General features: G+C 36.6%; 1 protein-coding gene across 2 annotated transcripts in view; it reads left to right on the top strand.

Moving 5' to 3' along the window:
• Positions 1–22,538, top strand: part of UNC13C (unc-13 homolog C) — a 622,127-nt gene that overhangs the window by 276,082 nt on the left and 323,507 nt on the right. For both annotated transcript variants that reach the window (XM_061182103.1, XM_061182102.1), the window contains 2 exons: positions 1,715–1,830; positions 3,747–3,910. In XM_061182103.1, the coding sequence (XP_061038086.1) occupies positions 1,715–1,830; positions 3,747–3,910 (280 nt within the window). The remainder of the gene's footprint in view (positions 1–1,714; positions 1,831–3,746; positions 3,911–22,538) is intronic.

The raw sequence follows: 22,538 nt of genomic DNA, 5'->3' as shown, positions 1-22,538 counted from the left end.
AGTTTTTGCTTCACTTATAATGATAATCCTCCTGTATCCTGTTTATACTATTAAATAACTTTATATATGAAAACAGAGATGTTAGGCAAGGGTAAACTTCAGGGCATTAACTCTGCACAATACTCACAAGTTGTGTTTTAATTAAAGAGGCTTGCCTACGTGAGTTGTTTTTTTTTTTTTTTTTTTTTTTTTTTTGCAATAAGTTAACATGTTCTTGAATTGAGGGAGTTAGAATTCAGAACAGAAATTCCTCAAATTATTCTTTTGACAAAACGTACAAGGGTATAGTTTGCAAAAGAATTTGAATGTGCTTTTAATAAAATCTGCCACCCAGCTCTTGTGCAGAAATTGTCCTTCAGTCTATGGAAAGAAAAACAAGATGTAACATAACATGGACACCTTTGTCTGCTCAGCCTCCATTCATACTTTTGTGCTGTCATTGCTGATGTTTAACCTTTAGAAAGAGAGAGAACAGGTCTTAGCTTTGTATAAAATCCCACAGTGGGTTCCATCCCCATTAGTACCATATTTTCATTCTTTGTACAATGTTCCTCCTTCCTCATTACTTAGAATTCATTCCACCATGCAGAGGAGGACTTGGCCAAAAGTCCTAGGCATCTAAGCAGAGCCTGTGTCCCATGGATCCATTGTGATGATGGTAGTTAAAATGTTCCCCTGTGATTCCAGGAAAAGGTCTGTGACAAAAAAGGTCTCAGGACTTGACTTTCTCTTGGCTTCAGCAGAGAACTTCAGCATTTGTTGAGAATCAGCGATCTCCCAGCCAATAGGAGAAACTCTCAAGATCCTGGCAGTCCTAAGGGAAGAATCTTCGCAACACAATGACTATTAAATATTAACGATGAAAGTCATCAGACATTCCACAAGAAGAAAGTAGACTATGTGATTTAACTGTATCTTATTTGGCTAAAAATACAGTTACGCTTAGAAAGAGGGGCAGTTAAAGAAGTCTTCACCACTGACTTTGTGTCACTCTATCTCTTTATCCTTTTGTTTTTGAGATGGGTCAGCTTGCTTCTTTATGTGTTTCATCGGGGAAGTAGGTATCAGACATAGGTCTCCTACCTACATTCACACCCTAGGAATTTTGTGACTATGCTTTTCTTTCTCTCAAAGCTACTACTCAGTTCATATTAGACACACGTGCATACACTTACACACACATTATTAGACTGAATTGGCTACATACTGATTCCATTCAAAGAAAGAGTGAATCTAACACATAAGTAAACACAGGCTGTAGACTATAGGTCTTCATGAATCACTGACAAAGAAACCTAATAACAAATGTTTTTGTTAGAGCTTTGACTCATTTTTTCAAGGACAGAAAGAAAGAGTGGGGCTTTTAGATAAAATACTTTCCTGATTAATTTTATCTTTTAGTTATTTTGCTTTTAATTGCCCAAGTAATTAATTTCATTGTATAAACTGATCTAGTACACAGAAATTTATATCAGAATGGTAGGGTCTTCTGATTGAGTTTTTCTATTTGAAATATTTATATCACAGTTTGCCAATCCCAGTGACATATTAGGCGCATTATTTTAAATTGTATTTAGCAGAATCATTATGGTTAATCAAACCTGATCTAGAAAAATGGCTTTTAGCAATATAAGCCCTTTTTTAAAGCTTTCGAGAACTTGTATAAGAAACATGATGTCAAAAATGACTGACCAATTACTTTTTGCTTTATCAGAGAAACGGACAGATAAATCAGCTGTGTCTGGGGCCATTCGATTGAAAATCAACGTGGAAATAAAAGGAGAGGAGAAGGTTGCTCCGTATCATTTACAATATACATGTTTACATGAGGTAAGTAAATTGAATTGTATTAATAACAAAGCCTAGGAAAGATTGTATTGTTTATGGATCATGCAACAAAATATTTGTTTTAAAAATAGAATTGAATTAGGTTTGTAAAATTGTCCCTGAAGTTCTTACTCTATCCTATAGCACGTGACGTGCTAGGGTATCACATAGCCTGTGTATTACCCCCTGAAGAGAGAGCTGGTTGTCTTTGAATGAGATTTAGAACAAACATATGAGGCAGGTTTTAATAAATGAGGCAATAAGATGATAATGAACAAGTAGACCAAATTAAATTACCGTTCTTCCAGGGAGGAAGAAGAATATTAGAAAGCATTTATTGAAGAAATAAGTCATGATATTTTGGAAGCATTTTAAATATATAGTACTTTAGTAATGGAGGAGAGGATCCAAATCATGATAGTTTTTGAGAATTCTGAGTAAGTGTTCAGATTTTGTTGAAGATTTAATTAGGAGTATTGTCTATTAAATATAAAAATTCTGACGTTGTAGCAATGGCTTTGGGGAGCCAATGTAATTAGCAGTAATTTTGTCTTTCTTTTTCCGAGTACAACAGAGGGCTTTATACATACTGAAGCCTCCTCCATTTTAACTACCCTTTACACAAACACATCTGGGTGGCAAGTATCAGCATGTAGTTTTCCATCCATGGATAGTAGAGAATATACTACCCAAAAGAAGGAGCCTGGTTGGCTTAGAGAGAGGTAGAGACCACCCAATTTGAGTCAAAAGGGCAGATTCGTCAGTTCCCGTTTGTGCCTCAGCATAAATGCACAGACAGATAATCTTGGGCTTTTATTATTGGATGCTTTGCAACTGAGAGCTTAGTTAGACATGTCACCAGAGCTTTTCCCTGAGGCAAATGACACATCCCATGTATCAAAAAATATGAAGTGAAGCTGAGGAATATGCCTTTTCCCATGTTCAAAGGGTACAGAGGAAGTACCTTCCTATGAAAGAAAAAGATCGCTGGGAGAATCTTTGCTCTTTGTACATTATTTTTCCTAAATATATCTATGAAAATGTATATATGTAATTATTTTCACCTCCATTTTACTAAAGAAGGAAATGAGGAGCAATATTTAAGTCATTTACACATTATACAGTCATTAGATATAGAACCAAGCCTTAATTTCCTGACTACAGTCTAGCCAGTGATAATCCATCAAGAAAGGTGGTTCAGTTTTTAGACCAATACTAATAAATCCCTTGAACTGGCAGGATGGGGAACCAACACTGGCCTTAAAATGTGGGCAGAGATTTAGGATCACAGGAACAGCATCATGCTTTGCTTTTCAGAGTCTTTTCTGTTGGTCCAAGACACAGAAAGAAATGAAATCCAAGAAAGGATCCTTCAGTGACCCAGGCTGCATCCATGCAGCAGTTTCTAAACTTCTTCGAAGCAAAAAGGAATTCTTTGTAGTGATGTTTTTTCATTACAAAATTCTAAAAATATTTATTTTCAACCTGAATTCATTGTCATGACTCATACCGTTTTGCAGTCAAAGTCCTTTAGTATTATTTGCATACCTAGATTCTGTATTAACATAGCCAAAACACATAATTCATCCAGAACTTTATAATTTACTCAGAGCCCATGAATGCAAAAGATGTTCCAGCATGTAGAAATGTTTACATGAAAAAACATTTACTTTCTTCTAAAATGATTTGGTATATCCGAAACATTTAAATCATTGATTCCGTATAAACGTAGACAGAAATAAAATCAGAACTTGCATAAAGATGAGGTACGTTAGAACGAAAATCTGAGACATTTCTATTGTTTATAGATGCTGATGAAACATTAGATGCAATTATAAGTATAATTTAATGAAAGTTACAGTTAAATATATCTAGCCTAGTCTGAGAAAACTGAACATTTGAAAACCACTTACTTTTAGAATTTGTTCCATTACTTGACTGAAGTGAAATCTAATGGTGGAGTGAAAATCCCAGAGGTCAAAGGGGATGAAGCCTGGAAGGTTTTCTTTGATGATGCCTCCCAAGAAATAGTTGATGAATTTGCCATGCGTTACGGGATTGAATCCATTTATCAAGCTATGACGTAAGTATTATAGAACATTTACATGTTCAAAATCGCTGTTGAAATCCAAAGGGGGAATAAAAAGAGTGTTAATTTCCCTTCTTCTACATCAAATGAAATTTTGATTAAAAAGACAGTTACATTTTGGATGTAATTGATTGGATGCTGGCTACTTTCTCTATTACAGCTATAAAGTATTAAGGATTTGGTAACTCACTACCATCATCTTCCCAATTCTTATTCCATTCCCATGTGCTATTCTTTGACTAGCAGCATTAGCAGCACCTGGGAACTTAGAAATGTAAAATTTCTACCTTACTTCAGACCTATTGAATCAGAAACTCTAAAGGTGCGGCCCAGCGATCTGTGTTTTAATATGCCCAACACGTGATTCTCGTACACTCTGAAGTTAGAGAACCAATGCCTTACTTGATATCTGAGAAAACTAAAGCCTGTTGATTAAAGTGAGTCGTCCAAGGTTACAAAGCCTGTTAGCATCAGAGACACATCTAGAGTCCTTACGGTGTTGACCGTAACTTTAGACTATATCCTTCCTTCCTATATTTATCTCAGTGCTGCTAATTTGGCGAAACCAAGATTTATTGACCACCCGTAGAACCCAAACACTACAGTAAATGTGATCCTGTAGAAGTGAGCCATACAGAAACACATCCCTTACTGAGGAGTTTCAGTAAGGATTTAGAATTACTTGTCCAGAGTTTATCTTTTGAAACCTGGTCTAAGTTTATAAGTGCATTCTGTTCAGATATAAACCATGTATAATATGTAAACTGTGCACATATATTAGGATTATTCTTTCATATTAGAGATCAAATCATATTTTTATGTGAACAGAATAGATGCTGCTCCAGATAGTCAATCATTTTCAGCCAACTTGATGGATATATATTGGACCAAAATCTTCAAGGTTTATTGCTCAGAGAATTTAATCAACAGTCATATTTCTAGAACATCATATGTAAGAATGATTTTTTTAAATTTTCTGATAGTGTGTGCTTTTTCAGGTTACAGAATGTCCTAATGCTAAATAACAAAGGCTTATATATTCTTAGATATGAAGAGGAACTTAGAGGTCACCCAATTGAACCTCCCTCTGAATCAGGAAACCCTGTTTTTGCATCCCTCACTAGTTGTTATCATCCCTTTGTTTGCTCACCTGCAGTAACAGGGAGCTCACTCCTTTTTCTTTTAATTGAAGTATAGTTGATTTACAATGTTGTGCTAATTTCTGCTGTATAGCAAAGTGGCTCAGTTATACACATATATCCATTCTTTTTTATCTTCTTTTCCATTATGGTTTATCCCAGGAGATTGGATGTAGTTCTCTGTGCTATAAAGTAGGACCTTGTTGTTTATCCATTCTAAATGTAATAGTTGGCATCTACTAACCCCAAACTCCCAGTTGACACCTCTCCCTTTCCCACTCCCCCTTGGCAACCACAAGTCTGTTCTCTATGTCTGAGTCTGTTTCTGTTTTGTAAGTAGGTTCTTTTGTGCCATATTTTAGATTCCACATATAAGTGATATTATATGGTATTTGTCTTTCTCTTTCTGACTTCACTTAGTATTATAATCTCTAGTTATATCCATGTTGCTGCAAATGGCATTATTTCATTCATTCATTTCATTCATTTCATTGTGTGTACATACCACATCTTCTTTATCCATTCATCTGTCAGTGGACATTTAGGTCGTTTTCATGTCTTGGCTATTGTGAACAGTGCTGCTATGAACATAAGGGTGCTTGTATCTTTTTGAATTGTAGTTTTGTCCGGGTATATGCCCAGGAGTGGGATTGCTGGATCATATGGTAGTTCTAATTTTAGTTTTCTGAGGAACCTCCATACTGTTTTCCATAGTGGCTGCACCAACTTACATTCCCACCAACAGTGTAGGAACGTTCCCTTTTCTCCATACTCTCTCCAGCATTTGTTATTTGTAAACTTTTTAATGATGGCCATTCTGACTGGTGTGAGGTGGTACCTCATTGTAGCTTTGATTTGCATTTCTCTAATAATTAGTGATGTTGAGCATCTTTTCATGTGCCTATTGGCCATCTGTATGTCATCTTTGGAGAAATGTCTATTAAGGTCTTCTGCCCATTTTTCAGTTGGGTTGTTTGTTTTTTGGTTGTTGTGTTGTATGAGCTGCATACAATATGAGTTGTGTATTTTGGAGATTAAGCCCTTGTTGATTGCATCATTTGCAAATATTTTCTCCCATTCCATAGGTTGTCTTTTTTTTTTTTGTATGGTTTCCTTTGCTGCATAGCTTGTAAGTTTGATTAGGTCCCATTTGTTTATTTCTGGTTTTATCTCTATTGCCTTGGGAGACTGACCTAAGAAAAAATGATACGATTTATGTCAGAGAATGTTTTGCCTGTGCTCTCTTATAGGAGTTTATCATGTCATGTCTTATGTTAAATAAGTCTTTAAGCCATTTTGAGTTTATTTTTGAGCATGGTGTGAGAGTGTGTTCTAACTTCATTGATTTACATGCATCTGTCCAACTTTCCCAGCACCAATTGCTGAAGAGGCTGTCTTTTTCCCATTTTATATTCTTGCCTCCTTTGTTGAAGACAAATTGGCCATAGGTGTGTGGGTTTATTTCTTGGCTCTCCATTTTTTTCCCCCATTGATCCGTATGTCTGTTTTTGTACCAATACCACACTGTTTTGATTACTGTAGCTTTGTAGTATTGTCAGAAGTCTGGGAGAGTTATGCCTCCTGCTTTGTTTTTTTTCCTCAGGATTTCTTTTGGCAATTCTGGGTCTTTTATAGTTCCATATAAATTTTTGGATTATTTTTTCTACTCCTGTGAAAAATATCATGGGTATTTTGATAGGGATCGCATTAAATCTGTAGATTGCTTTGGGTAGTATTGCCATTTTAACAATATTAATTCTTCCAATCCAAGAGCATGGGATATCTTTCCATTTCTTTTAATCCTCTTTTATTTCCTTTATTAATGTTTTAATATTCTCAGCGTATAAGTCTTTTAGCTCCTTGGTCAGGATTTATTCCTAGGCATTTTATTTTTTTGGTGTGATTTTAAAAGGTATTTTTTTTTACATTCCCTTTCTGATATTTCATTGTTAGTGTAAAAAAAATGCAACTGATTTCTGAATGTTAATCTTGTATCCTGCCACTTTGCTGAATTCATATATTAGATCTAGTAGTTTTTGTGTGGAGTCCTTAGGGTTTTCTATATATAGTGTCATGTCATCTGCATATAGTGACAGTTTTACTTCTTCCCTTCCAATTTGGATACCTTTTATTTCTTTTTCTTGTCTGACTGCTGTGACTAGGACTTCCAATACTATGTTAAATAGAAGTGGTGAGAGTGGGCATCCTTGACTTGTCCCACATTTTAGCAGGATGGCTTTCAGCTTTTCACCATTGAGTGTTATATTGGTTGTGGGTTTGTCATAAATAGTTTTTATTATGTTGAGATATGTTCCCTCTATACCCACTTTTGTAAGAGTTTTTACCATGAATGGATATTGAATTTTGTCAAATGTTTTTTCTGCATCTATTGAGATGATCATGTTGTTTTTGACTTTTCTTTTGCTAATGTGGTGTATTACATTGATTAATTTGCATATGTTGAACCATCCTTGTGAACTTGGGGTGGATCCCACTTGGTCTTGGTATATGATCTTTTTTTATGTGTTGTTGGACTTGATTTGCTAATATTTTGTTGAGAATTTTTGCATCTATAGTCATCAAAGATATTGGCCTGTAATTTTCTTTTTCGGTGGTATCTTTGTCTGTTTTGGTATCAGTGTGATGGTGGCTTCATAGAATGTCTTTGAGAGTGGTCCCTCCTCTTCAGTCTTTTGGAAGAGTTTAAGGAGGATTGGAATAAGTTCTCTGTATGTGTGGTAGAATTCTCCTGTGAAGCCATCTGGTCCTGGACTTTTGTTTGTAGGGAGTTTTTTTTTGTTTTTTGTTTTGTTTTGTTTTAACTACAGATTCTAATTTACTTCTAGTGATCAGTTTGTTCAGATTATCTATTTCTTCTTGATTCAATTTTGGTGGGCTGTATGTTTCTAAGAAGTTGTCCATTTCTTCTAGGTTGTCAAATTTGTTGGCATATAATTGATCATAGTATTCTCTTACGATTTTTTGTATTTCTGCAGTATTATTTGAGATTTCTCCTTTTCATTTCTTATTTTGTTTATTTGGGTTCTCTCTCTTGTCTTCTTGATTATCCTGGCCAGAGGTTTGTCAATTTTTTTACCATTTCAAAGAACCAGCTCTTGGTTTAATTGATTTTTTTCCTATTTTTTAAATCTCTATTTTATTTATTTCTACCCTGATTTTTATTATTTCCTTCCTTCTGATTACATTAGGTTTTGTCTGTTCTTTTTTTTCTAATTCTTTTAGTTGGTAGGTTAGCTTGTTTATATGAGATTTTTGTTGTTTTTTGAGGAAGACATGTATCACTATGGACTTCCCTCTAAAAACTGCTTTTGTTGCATCCCATAGATTTTGTATAGTTGTGTTTTCATTGTTATTTGTCTCAAGGTATTTCTAAATTTCCGTTTTGATTTCCTAGTTGACCCACTGGTTTTTTAGTAGCATGTTGTTTAGTCTCCATGTAATCGTTTTTTTTCTCATTTCTTTTCCCATGGTTGATTTCTAGTTTCAGGCCATTGTGGTCAGGGAAGATGCTTGAAATAATTTCTATACTCTTAAATTTTTTGAGGTTAGTTTTGTGCCCTAGTACATGGTTAATCCTAGAGAATGTTCCATGTGCCCTTGAAAAGAATATGTATTCTTTTTTTTTTTAATGTGTAATGTCTTGAAAATATCAATTAAGACTAACGGTTCTATTGTATCATTTAGGATCCTGTTGCCTCATTGATTTTCTGTCTAGATCTGTCCATTGATGTGAGTGGGGTGTTAACATCTCCTACTATTGTTGTATTCCCATCAATTTCTCCCTGTATGTCTGTTAGTATTTGTTTTATGTATCTCGGTGCTCCTATATTAGGTGTATGTACATTGATGAGTGTAAAATCTTCTTCTTGTATTGATCCTTTTACCATTATATAGTGTCCTTCTTTATCTTTCTTTATGGCCTTTGTTTTAAAGTCTGATATGAATATTGCAACTCCTGCTTTCTTGTCATTTCCATTTGCATGAAATATCTTTTTCCATCCCCTCACTTTCAGTCTATGTGTGTCCTTTGCTCTAAGGTGGGTCTCTTGTAGGCAGCATATTGTAGGCTCTTGTTTTTTTATCCAGTCTGTCACTCTGTATCTTTTAATTGGAGCATTCAGCCCATTGACATTTAATATAATTATTGATACATATGTATTTATTGCCATTTTAAAACTTGTTTTCCAGTTGATTCTGTGTTTCTTCTTTGTTCCTTTGTTTTTCTTTCTGTGGTTTGATGATTTCCTTTTATTTTATGCTTGTGTTCTTTTGGGGTTTTGTGACTCTATTTTATGTTTTTGATTTGTGGCTGCCCTGTTTTTCAAGTATGTTAACCCCTTTCTATATCTGCTTGCTTTAGACTGATAGTCATATAGGCTCAAACACATCCTAAAAAAAAGAATCTACATGCACATTCTTAAAAAAAAATAATCTACATTTTCCATTTTATTACTTTCCTTACACACATTTTATGATTTTGATGTTCTTTTTTACATCTTCATGTTTATCCTTTTGCTGTTCCATGTGTTTATCATTGCTTTCGCAGTGGTTTTTCTTTTTTTTTTTAATCATCTGTATACTGGCTAATTTAAGTGATTTACTTTCCAATTGTGATTTCCTCCTTCCTATATCTGCTTGTTTCTTTTCGATTTAGAGAAGAACTTTCAACATTTCTTTTAAGGTAGGTTTAATATTCCTGTATTCTTTTAGTTTTTGCTTGTCTGAGAAATTCTTTATTTCTCCTATTTTAAATGATAATCTTGCTTGGTATAGTATTCTAGGTTGCAGATTTTTCTCTTTCAAGACTTTGAGTATATTTTGCCACTCCCTTCTAGCCTGTAGAGTTTCTGTAGAGAAATCAGCTGATAACCTTATGGGGGTTCCCTTGTAATTAACACTTTGTTTTTATCTTGCTGCCTTTAGAATCCTCTCTTTATCTTTAACTTTGCCATTTTTATTATAATATGTCTTGGTGTAGGTCTGTTTGGGTTCATCTTGTTTGGGACCCTCTATGCTTCCTATACCTGGATACCTGTTTCCTTCTTTAGGTTTGGGAAGTTTTCAGCCATAATTTCTTCAAATACATTTTCAATCCCTTTTTCTCTTTCTTCTCCTTCTGGAATCCCTATTATGTATAGATTGGCATGCTTTATATTATCCCATAGGTCTCCTATATTGCTTTCACTTTTTAAAATTCGGTTTTCAGTCTGCTGTTTTGATTGGCTAATTTTCATTATTTTATCTTCCAGATCACTTATTTCTTCTTCTGCATTATTCATTCTGCTATTCATTGCCTTTAGCTCAGCTTTCATCTTGGCAAATGAATTTTCTAATTTTTCTTGGCTCCTCTTTATAGTTTCTAGTTCCTCTTTACAGCAATCTGCATTTCTGTCAATAGCCTTTCTTAATTCCTTCAGTATTTTCATTACTTCCTTTTTGAACTCTGTGTCTATTAGACTGAAGAAGTCTTTTTCATTGTTTGCTCTTTCAGGGGAATTCGCTTGGTCTTTTAACTGGGAATCGTTCCTCTGCTTCTTCATTTTGCTTATATTTCTCTTACTCTGTGAGTTTAAGAGAAGCAATTATCTACTGTAGTCTTGGAGGGCTATTTATCTGTGGGAGCATCACTGCATAGCTCGTGTGGATTTAATATTTTTTGGCATAGGGGCTGTTTTTGGTTTGGATGCTTGCCATCTCTTTCCTCAGTGTGTGCTGGCCGTTATCCCCTTGATAGGGGTTGTGCAGGTGCATGGCCTGTGTGCACTCCCGGGAAGGTGTGGGCAGCGGTTGGTGCCCAGTCATGGGATCCTTGGCAGCAGCTGTGGTCCGTGCCCGCCTCTGGAGTCTGAAATGGCAGCCGTGTCTCACGCTTGCCCCTGGAGCTTGTGTAGGCAGTGCCCTGCCACCTGAGAGCACTCTCCCGGAGAAGGAAGCTCCTATTTTGGTCCTGCCCCTCTCCTCATGTGCCCCCAGACAATGGTGCCTTGCCTCTCTGGCAGGCCCAGACTTCTTCCCATACTCCCTCAGTTGTGTCACACCACACCCTAGCCCCTTCAAGCTGTCTCCAAAAAGCCAACCCCAGTCCTCTCCCGGGGCCTGACCTCCAAAACCCAAGCCTCAGCACCCAGACCCTGCCAGCCCCAGCAGGTGAGCATCTCAGGCTGGGGAGTGCAGGGCAGTGGCACCTACCATCTGTGCAGGTCTCTCTCTGCTTTGCCCTCTATAAACCAGTTACTGTGCTCTCCTCTGAGGCTCCAAAGCTCCCCCTCCATCCTGGCTGATTGCCCTGCAAGTGAGGGGACTTCCCAGGGTACGCAAACCTTCCCTCTTTCACGGCTTCCTCTCTGGGGTGCAGGTCCCGTCCTGATTCCTTTCTCTCTCTTTTTTTTTTTTCCTTTTTTCTTTTGTCCTACCCAGTTATGTGGAGATTTTCTTGCCCTTTTGGGAGCCTGAGGTCTTCTGCCAGCATTCAGTAGATGTTCTGTGAGAACGGTTCCACATGTAGATGTATTTTTGATGTATTTGTGGGAGAAGGTGAGCGCCATATCCTACTCCTCCACCATCTTCATCCAATCTCTGGGAGCTCATTCCTTTGGAGGAAACCTATTTTGAAACTGGGCAGCCATGATGAAGTCTGTGACTGCTGTTTTGCTCTGTCCCATGTCAATGGCTATAAGAACTCATCAGAGCAACCAGTATAAAATTTGATTACAATTAAAATGTAACTATGATTTAATAGTCTGAAGTAAATGAACTGTACTGCCAAGAGAAGTATGTTTAAAAAAACCCACAAAAACAAAAAAGTCTTCTGGAAAGAATCCCAGTAAAAGAAAGGATCAAGTTAAATTTATTCCAAAATATCTCTGTGAGCTGATGTCAGATTTCTTCATCGCCATGTTTCTGATATTCTGAGAAGCACAACCATGTTAATACAGAAAAAATGGTAAATGTATGGTAGTTTAAAAGAAAAGAATCATAGATCCTTCAACTTATTACTTTCATTTTTCTATTACCTTTTTAACTTAAGTAAACAATAACAATAAAAAATATTTTTGGATACTTTTTTGGTATCCAGTGACTTGCAGGTGAATTGGTGAATTTGGATCCCATCATACTTGTAAGACAGTGGGACAAAGCCCCTGCTCACATTGAAAATTGTCTGAAGCAGAGGTCGGCATTTTTTTTTTTTTTTTTTTGTAAAGGTCAGAGAGTAAGTATTTTCAGCTTTGTGTGTCCTATGGTGTCTGTCACAGCCACTCAATGCTACATTCCTAGTGCATAAGCAGCTGTAGATACTAAGTAAACAGAACAGCATGGCTATGCTCTGATAAAACTCTGTTTTAAAAACAAAATCTATGGGCTGAGTTTGGCCGTGGACTTTAGATTGCCAACTGCTTGTCTAAAGAGTGAGAGCAAGGTAGATAAACATAAGGAAAAAGAATGCCTGCTTTTCGTGGGATAAATTGACAATTGCACTTTGACAGTAACAAAATGTGGCACATTACCTCTACTGCTGGTTACACATTTGATTTGATATTGATATTTGTATTTATTAAATGTTTCTTTTAGCACTGAGTACTCATCAAGATGGCCTTGACATTTCCCTCAGCTTGACAAAACTTTAGGCAGGCTTCTTTCTGCCTCTAGGCCCCAGGCCTCCCCCTCACCTTGGCCCTTACAGAATCCAGAAAGTCTAACCTCAGAGGGCCCTACCTTCCCTTTCCTCAGAGCATTTATTTTAGAAAACTTACTGTTTTTTTTCTCTGTCCTTTTGAGATATAAAAAATTTTAAAGCCTCTTGCCAGTTTTTCAGCCCAGGACCAGCTTTCTCAAGGACCTGGGAGACATCCCTTTCAAATGTCCTCATCAAGGAAGATAGTCCTTGTTTCTCAGTCTCTGTGGGAGCGTAGGAGCCTAACTTGGGTAGCTGCCTTACTCCAAGTTGTAATGCTACCTCCTGTCATGAGGGTTAGAGAAAGTTTACTGTTGCTTTGGGTAAGGCCAATTAGCAAACACACATGACTGGGATTCCCCCCACTCCAGCTCTTAGAAACTCTCCCCTCCATCAATCCACCTCAGCTCTTAAATACTTTCTCATTTTTTATTTCAGTGAAGTTGAGTTCAGACGAAGTTCTGGTTTCTCTTCCCTGTTGCATAGCCTTGAATAAAATGTTGCTTTCCTATTTAATTTTGTCCAGTGCAATTTTGCTTTTATGGCACAAAAATTATCATCTCACCAGAATATTTTTTTTTAAATCCTTTTGTTTGACAATCTAATAACTCCTAAAAAAATTTGTTACCAACATAGATATAATCTTTTCATTTACTATTCATTAGTGATCATTAGTTGCTGAAATTAATTATTTTAATAGGAAAATACATATGTACTCATTTTATATCAGTATGTAGCTATCGTAATTGTATATATATCAATATAATCATGCTTAAGAGAGATAAAGAGACTGGAGTCCCTTAGAGGGGCACTTGAATTCTATTCAAAGATTTACAAATTGAAATCTTGAATCAAGGAGTTACACATCTTTTATTAGGGCTTTGTAAGAAGTTCTGGGTGCATGATAGAAAAGCAGAACATATTTGTAATTGAATGTATGAGAAGCAGAAATTGTTTACCAGAATTACATTTATTAACCTCTCCTGGCATATCTCTTCATGTCAGAAATTTTCAGTTGCCAAAAACAAGCAAAGTGGAACTTGAATGTTTAATTAAGCTGGCGTAGGTATCTATTCTACCAATTATGTAGCATTTAAGTGTTTTAGAGCATACTGTATTGAATGCTCATTTCTTGTAATCTGGAGAAATTTCAGAGTACTGGCATTCTTTTGTCAGGTTTTGAAACAGAACTTTCAGAGATGATTTTGATAGTATTTTCCACATGATACATTTGTAACTTGAGTCTTAAACTATTGTTGGCCAATGAATAATGCAGCCACAACAAAAAAGACTTGATGAATAACCAACTTATCTTTGAATTTAAACTCGTTGCCTATTGAATCGGTAATTTTCTGTTGTTTTGAAACCTTGCTGGAGGGGATCAAGAAACATAACCAGAAAACCAACCAAACAACAATAAAACAGACCTAGATATATCAAGCCTATCTCAGAAGTATCCCCTCTTATTTTTAGAAACACAAAATTAAGAAACTCAGCTTCAAGGAAAAAACAAATGTCCTCTCTGTATAGTAAGGATACTTAAAAGTTTGGGAAAGGACAAAACTTTAATTCTTTGGACTTCCCTAGACAACATTGGATCAGAAAAAGGAATCAAATCACAGTTTCTTTTGATATTTAAAGTCCCTTGATGCTTAGCCAGATCCCCAGGTAACTTCATAATCTTGCTCCTTTATTAGAGATTGCTTGGTTTCTTTCAAGCATGCTCCCATTTCTTTGAAGATGGATTTGGAGCACAAATAAATAAAGGGGACGTATGTATTAAGTCATAGAGTCTGGATGTACATTATTAAATTTTCCTCTTGTGTATTTCTCCTCATAAGCAGGAGCCTGAATCTATTCTGCTGGTAAATAACCTGAACATGAATACCGAACTTCCCAGTCCTCCAAGGTACCTCCTGCTTACCGTAAATGTTTTTTCCTTTTTACCAGAGAACATTTGCTATTAGGGCACAATGTATTAGTCCTATTTGTTCCATAAAAATCTCTCTTTTGTTTTGGCACGTTCATGTTTTGGAGGAAAGGGATTACAATTTTCCTGTTTGGACAAGTGATTGATCAAGGACGTGGAGGATCTGTTCCCACATGGTAAATTCAACCATCCATCTAGCATCAAAGCAATTTTCCGATTTGTGACAGTAAGAATGAGAGTCTGTTCCCTTTTTCAAAGGAGCACACTCTTCCACATGTTTAGCATGAGGTCGGGCAAAAAAACCTGTTTACATCATGAGAATTCTGAGAGATTTAGATGCTTTTCATGTGTTTATGCAAATATATATGTTCTTAATATTCTGACAGACCACCTGTTCACCCCTGAACACAGTCAAGGGAATTTCATGTCAAGCACTAAGGATTAAATCGTCCTCTATAGGTGATTTCTGTCAAGCAAATACATTTTAACTGAGTGTTTAACAAGTCTTTCATTTATTTTAAAATGAAGCCCAAGATGTCTCACAAAATTTGAGATTCTGTTAGATTGTCATGCCTCTATAATACCAAATAAGAGAAAAGCACTAGGTCATTGTTTTTTACATTGGCATGCTTAACAAACAACCATATACTTTGGCACTGGTCATCTTTATCTAATTCACATTTGAACCAGAACTGTTGAGATACACTTTACTTTAAAGCCACTAGTCATTGTACCTGTTTAGAGCTATGAGCCTGCTTTCTTTCTTTCTTTGTTTTTTTCTGTAACATCTTTATTGGAGTATAATTGCTTTACAATTGTGTGTTAGTTTCTGCTTTATAACAAAGTGAATCAGCTATATGTATACATATACCCCCATATCTCCTCTCTCTTTCGGCTCCCTCCCACCCTCCCTATCCCAGCCATCTAGGTGGTCACAAAGCACCGAGCTGATCTCCCTGTGCTAGGCAGCTGCTTCCCACTAGCTATCTATTTTACATTTGGTAGTGTATATATGTCCATGCCACTTTCTCACTTTGTCCCAGCTTACCCTTCCCCCTCCCTGTGTCCTCAAGTCCATTCTCCATGTCTGCGTCTTTATTCCTGTCCTGCCCCTAGGTTCTTCAGAACTTTTTTTTTTTTTTTTTTAGATTCCATATATATGTGTTAGCATACGGTATTTGTTTTTCTCTTTCTGACTACTTACTTCACTCTGTATAAGAGACTCTAGGTCCATCCACCTCACTACAAATAACTCAATTTCGTTTCTTTTTATGGCTGAGTAATATTCCATTGTATATATGTGCCACATCTTCTTTATCCATTCATCTGTTGATGGACACTTAGGTTGCTTCCATGTCCTGGCTATTGTAAATAGAGCTGCAATGAACATTGTGATACAAGACTCTTTTTGAATTATGGTTTTCTCAAGATACATGCCCAGCAGTGGGACTGCTGGGTTGCATGGTAGCTCTACCTCTAGTTTTCCAAGGAACCTCCACACTGCTCTCAACAGTGGCCGTACCAATTCACATTCCCGCCAACAGTGCAAGAGGTTTCCCCTTTCTCCACACCCTCTCCAGGATTCATTGTCTGTAGATATTCTGATGATGGGCATTCTGAATGGTGTGAGGTGATACCTCACTGTAGTCTTGATTTGCATCTCTCTCTAGCCATTAGCGCTGTTGAGCATCCTTTCATGTGTTTGTTGGCAATCTGTATATCTTCTTTGGAGAAAGGTCCATCCAGGTCTTCTGCCCTTCATTTGAAGGATAAGCTAGTTTATGTTAAGCAGTATGTATTGGTTCGGTCATTTGCATCATATTCGTTAGCCTTTATTGGTGGCAGAGTGTTTGCCTAGGTACAGAATTAATAGCCCTTAGTAATGACTGCTGCTGGTGTGTATTTTTGTAAATGTTATGCACTCACTGAAAGGAATAAAAACACACACAAAAGAAAAAGACTTTTTTTTTTGCCAAGGACAGTGTTGCTGCCTAAAAAAAAATGATGCTATAAAATGGTGAGAGTTTCTTTCTGAATAGCCCCTGATTGGGTTGTTTGTTTTTTTGATATTGAGCTGCATGAACTGCTTGTAAATTTTGGAGATTATTCCTTTGTCAGTTGCTTCATCTGCAAACATTTTCTCCCATTCTGAGGGTTGTCAGTGCGTCCCCGTTAATTTGCTGTGCAAAAGCTTCTAAGTTTCATTAGGTCCCATTTGTTTTTCTTTGTTTTTATTTCCATTTCTCCAGGAGGTGGGTCATAAAGGATCTTGCTTTGATTTATGTCATAGAGTGTTCTGCCTATGTTTTCCTCGAAGAGTTTCATAGTGTCTGGCCTTACATTTAGGTCTTTAATCCATTTTTTTTAACATCTTTATTGGAGTAAAATTGCTTTACAATTGTGTGTTAGTTTCTGCTTTATAACAAAGTGAATCAGTTATACATATACATATGTTCCCATATCTCTTCCCTCTTGCGTCTCCCTCACTCCCACCCCCCCATCCCACCCCTCTAGGTGGTCACAAAGCACTAAGCTGATCTCCCTGTGCTATGCAGCTGCTTCCCACTAGCTATCTATTTTACTTTTGGTAGTGTATATATGTCCATGCCACTCTCTCACTTTGTCACAGCTTACCCTTCCCCCTCCACATATCCTCAAGTACATTCTCTAGTAGGTCTGTGTCTTTATTCCTGTCTTGCCCCTAGGTTCTTCATGACCTTTTTTTTTTTTCTTAGATTCCATATATATGTGTTAGCATATGGTATTTGTTTTTCTCTTTCTGACTTACTTCACTCTGTATGACAGACTCTAGGTCCAACCACCTCACTACAAATAACTCAATTTCGTTCCATTTTATGGCTGAGTAATATTCCATTGTATATAGAAGATGTGCCACATCTTCTTTATCCATTCATCTGTTGTTGGACACTTAGGTTGCTTCCATGTCCTGGCTATTGTAAATAGAGCTGCACTGAACATTTTGGTACATGACTCTTTTTTGAATTATGGTTTTCTCAGGGTACATGCCCAGTAGTGGGATTGCTGGGTCATATGGTAGTTGTATTTTTAGTTTTTTAAGGAACCTCCATACTGTTCTCCATAGTGGCTGTATCAATTTACATTCCCACCAACAGTGCAAGAGGGTTCCCTTTTCTCCACACCCTCTCTAGCATTTATTGTTTGTAGATTTTTTGATGATGGCCTTTCTGACCAGTGTGAGATGATATCTCATCGTAGTTTTGATTTGCATTTCTCTAATGATTAATGATGTTGAGCATTCTTTCATGTGTTTGTTGGCAATCTGTATATCTTCTTTGGAGAAATGTCTATTTAGGTCTTCTGCCCAGTTTTGGATTGGGTTGTTTGTTTTTTTGATATTGAGTTGCATGAGCTGCTTGTAAATTTTGGAGATTAATCCTTTGTCAGTTGCTTCATTTGCAAATATTTTCTCCCATTCTGAGGGTTGTCTTTTCGTCTTGTTTATGGTTTCCTTTGCTGTGCAAAAGCTTTTAAGTTTCATTAGGTCCCATTTCTTTATTTTTGTTTTTATTTCCATTACTCTAGGAGGTGGGTCAAAAAAGATCTTGCTGTGATTTATGTCAAAGAGTGTTCTTCCTATGTTTTCCTCTAAGACATTTATAGTGTCTGGTCTTACATTTAGGTCTTTGATTCATTTTGAGTTTATTTTTGTGTATGGTGTTAGGGAGTATTGTAATATCATACTTTTACATGTACCAGTCCAGTTTCCCCAGCACCACTTATTGAAGAGGCTGTCTTTTCTCCACTCTATATTCTTGCCTCCTTTATCAAAGGTAAGGTGACCAAATGTGCATGGGTTTATCTCTGGGCTTTCTATCCTGTTCCATTGATCTATATTTCTGTTTTTATGCCAGTACCATACTGTCTTGATTACTGTAGCTTTGTAGTATAGTCTGAAGTCAGGGAGCCTGATTCCTCCAGCTCCGTTTTTCTTTCTCAAGATTGCTTTGGCTATTTGGGGTCTTTTGCGTTTCCATACAAATTGTGAAATTTTTTGTTCTAGTTTTGTGAAAAATGCCAGTGGTAGTTTGATAAGGATTGCATTGAATCTGTAGATTGCTTTGGGTAGCAGAGTCATTTTCACAATGTTGATTCTTCCAATCCAAGAACATGGTATATCTCTCCATCTGTTTGTATCATCTTTAATTTCTTTCATCAGTGTCTTATAATTTTCTGCATACAGGTCATTCGTCTCCTTAGGTAGGTTTATTCCTGGATATTTTATTCTTTTTGTTGCAATGGTAAATGGGAGTGTTTTCTTAAATTCACTTTCAGATTTTTCATCATTAGTGTATAAGAATACTAGAGATTTCTGTGCATTAATTTTGTATCCTGCTACTTTACCAAATTAATTGATTAGCTCTAGTAGTTTTCTGGTAGCATCTTTAGGATTCTCTATGTATAGTATCATGTCATCTGCAAACTGTGACAGCTTTACTTGTTTTCCGATTTGGATTCATTTTATTTCTTTTTCTTCTCTGATTACTATGAATAAAACTTCCAAAACTATGTTGAATAATAGTGGTGAGAGTGGGCAACCTTGTCTTGTTCCTGATCTTAGTGGAAATGGTTTCCGTTTTTCACCATTGAGGACGATGTTGGCTGTGGGTTTGTCATATATGGCCTTTATTATATTGAGGAAAGTTCCCTCTGTGCCTACTTTCTGCAGGGTTTTTTATCATAAATGGGTGTTGAATTTTGTCAAAAGCTTTCCCTGTATCTATTGAGATGACCATATGGTTTCTCTCCTTCAATTTGTTAATATGATGTATCACGTTGATTGATTTGCGTATATTGAAGAATCCTTGCATTCCTGGGATAAACCCCACTTGATCATGGTGTATGATCCTTTCAATGTGCTGTTGGATTCTGTTTGCTAGTATTTTGTTGAAGATTTTTACATCTATGTTCATCAGTGATATAGGCCTGTAGTTTTCTTTCTTTGTGACATCTTTGTCTGGTTTTGGTATCAGGGTGATGGTGGCTTCATAGAATGAGTTTGGGAGTTTTCCTCCCTCTGCTATATTTTGGAAGAGTTTGAGAAGGATAGGTGTTAGCTCTTCTCTAAATGTTTGATAGAATTCACCTGTGAAGCCATCTGGTCCTGGGCTTTTGTTTGTTGGAAGATTTTAATCACAATTTCAATTTCAGTGCTTGTGATTGGTCTGTTCATATTTTCTATTTCTTCCTGGTTCAGTCTCGGAAGTTTGTGCATTTCTAAGAATTTGTCCATTTCTTCCAGGTTGTCCATTTTATTGGCATAGAGTTGCTTGTAGTAATCTCTCATGATCGTTTTTATTTCTGCAGTGTCAGTTGTTACTTCTCCTTTTTCATTTCTAATTCTATTGAGTCTTCTCCCTTTTTTTTTCTTCATGAGTCTGGCTAATGGTTTATCAATTTTGTTTATATTCTCAAAGAACAAGCTTTTAGTTTTATTGATCTTTGCTATAATTTCCTTCATTTCTTTTTCATTTATTTCTGATCTGATCTTTATGATTTGTTTCCTTCTGCTAACTTTGGGTTTTTTTTTTTCTTCTTTCTCTAATTGCTTTAGGTGTAAGGTTAGGTTGTTTATTTGAGATGTTTCTTGTTTCTTAAGGGAGGATTGTATTGCTATCAACTTCCCTCTTAGCACTGCTTTTGCTGCATCCCATAGGTTTTGGGTCATCGTGTTTTCATTGTCATTTGTTTCTAGGTATTTTTTGATTTCCTCTTTGATTTCTTCAGTGATCTCTTGGTAATTAAGTAGTGTATTGTTTAGCCTCCATGTGCTTGTATTTTTTACAGATTTTTTCCTGTAATTGATATTTAGTCTCATAGCGTTCTGGTTGGAAAAGATGCTTGATACGATTTCAATTTTCTTAAATTTACCAAGGCTTGATTTGTGACCCAAGATATGTTCTATTCTGGAGAATGTGCCATGAGCACTTGAGAAGAATATGTATTCTGTTGTTTTTGGATGGAATGTCCTATAAATATCAATTAAGTCCATCTTGTTTAATGTATGTTTTAAAGCTTGTATTTCCTTATTTATTTTCATTTTGGATGATCTCTCCATTGGTGAAAGTGGGGTGTTAAAGTCCCCTACTATGATTGTGTTACTGTCGATTTCCCCTTTTATGGCTGTTAGTATTTGCCTTATGTATTGAGGTGCTTCTATGTTGGGTGCATAAATATTTACAATTGTTATATCCTCTTCTTGGATCGATCCCTTGATCATCATGTAGTGTCCTTCTTTGTCTCTTGTAATAGTCTTTATTTTAAAGTCTATTTTGTCTGATATGAGAATTGCTACTCCAGCTTTCTTTTGATTTCCATTTGCATGGAATATCTTTTTCCATCCCCTCACTTTCAGTCTGTATGTGTCCCTAGGTCTGAAGTGGGTCTCTTGTAGACAGGATATATATACGGGTCTTGTTTTTGTATCCATTCAGCCAGTCTATGTCTTTTGGTTGGAGCATTTAATCCATTTACATTTAAGGTAATTATCGGTATATATGTTCCTATTCCCGTTTTCTTAAATGTTTTGGGTTTGTTATTGTAGGTCTTTTCCTTCTCTTGTGTTTCCTGCCTATAGAAGTTCCTTTAGCATTTGTTGTAAAGCTGGTTTGGTGGTGCTGAATTCTCTTAGCATTTGCTTGTCTGTAAAGGTTTTAATTTCTCCATCAAATCTGAATGAGATCCTTGCTGGGTAGAGTAATCTTGGTTGTAGGTTTTTCTCCTTCATCACTTTAAATGTGTCCTGCCACTCCCTTCTGGCTTGCAGAGTTTCTGCTGAAAGATCAGCTGTTAACCTATGGGGATTCCCTTGTGTGTTATTTGTTGTTTTTCCCTCACTGCTTTTAATATTTGTTCTTTGTATTTAATTTTTGATAGTTTGATCAATATGTGTCTTGGCATGTTTCTCCTTGGATTTATCCTGTCTGGGACTCTCTGTGCTTCCTGGTCTTGATTAACTATTTCCTTTCCCGTATTAGGGAAGTTTTCAACTATAATCTCTTCAAATATTTTCTCAGTCCCTTTCTTTTTCTCTTCTTCTTCTGGGACCCCTATAATTCGAATGTTGGTGCATTTAATGTTGTCCCAGAGGTCTCTAAGACTGTCCTCAGTTCTTTTCATTCTTTTTTTCTTTATTCTGCTCTGCAGTAGTTATTTCCACTATTTTATCTTCAGGGTCACTTATCCGTTCTTCTGCCTCAGTTATTCTGCTGTTGATCCCTTCTAAAGAATTTTTAATTTCATTTATTGTGTTGTTCATCATTGTTTGTTTGCTCTTTAGTTCTTCTAGGTCCTTTTTAAACGTTTCTTGTATTTTCTCTATTTCCAAGATTTTGGATCATCTTTACTATCATTATTCTGAATTCTTTTTCAGGTAGACTGCCTGTTTAATCTTCATTTGTTAGATCTGGTGGGTTTTTACCTTGCTCCTTCATTGTGTAGGCTTCCTGGTGGAGGGGACTAGTGCCTGTGTTCTGGTGGATGAGGCTGGATCTTGTCTTTTTGGTGGGCAGGTCCACGTCTGGTGGTGTGTTTTGGGGTGTCTGTGGCCTTATTATGATTTTAGGCAGCCTCTATGCTAATGGATGAGGTTGTGTTCCTGTCTTGCTAGTTGTTTGGCATAGGGTGTCCAGCACTGTAGCTTGCTGGTCGTTGAGTGAAGCTGGGTCTTGGCTTTGAGATGGAGATCTCTGGGAGATTTTCGCCATTTGATATTACATGGAGCTGGGAGGTCTCTTGTGGACCAGTGTCCTGAAGTTGGCTCTCCCACCTCAGAGGCACAGCCCTGATGCCTGGCTGGAGCACCAAGAGTCTTTCATCCAC

The sequence above is a fragment of the Eubalaena glacialis genome, chromosome 2 (genome assembly GCF_028564815.1).
Source record: "Eubalaena glacialis isolate mEubGla1 chromosome 2, mEubGla1.1.hap2.+ XY, whole genome shotgun sequence".
Lineage (NCBI taxonomy): Eukaryota > Metazoa > Chordata > Mammalia > Artiodactyla > Balaenidae > Eubalaena > Eubalaena glacialis.
Note: the sequence above shows the minus strand (reverse complement) of the source record. Positions and strands in the feature narration are given on the sequence as shown.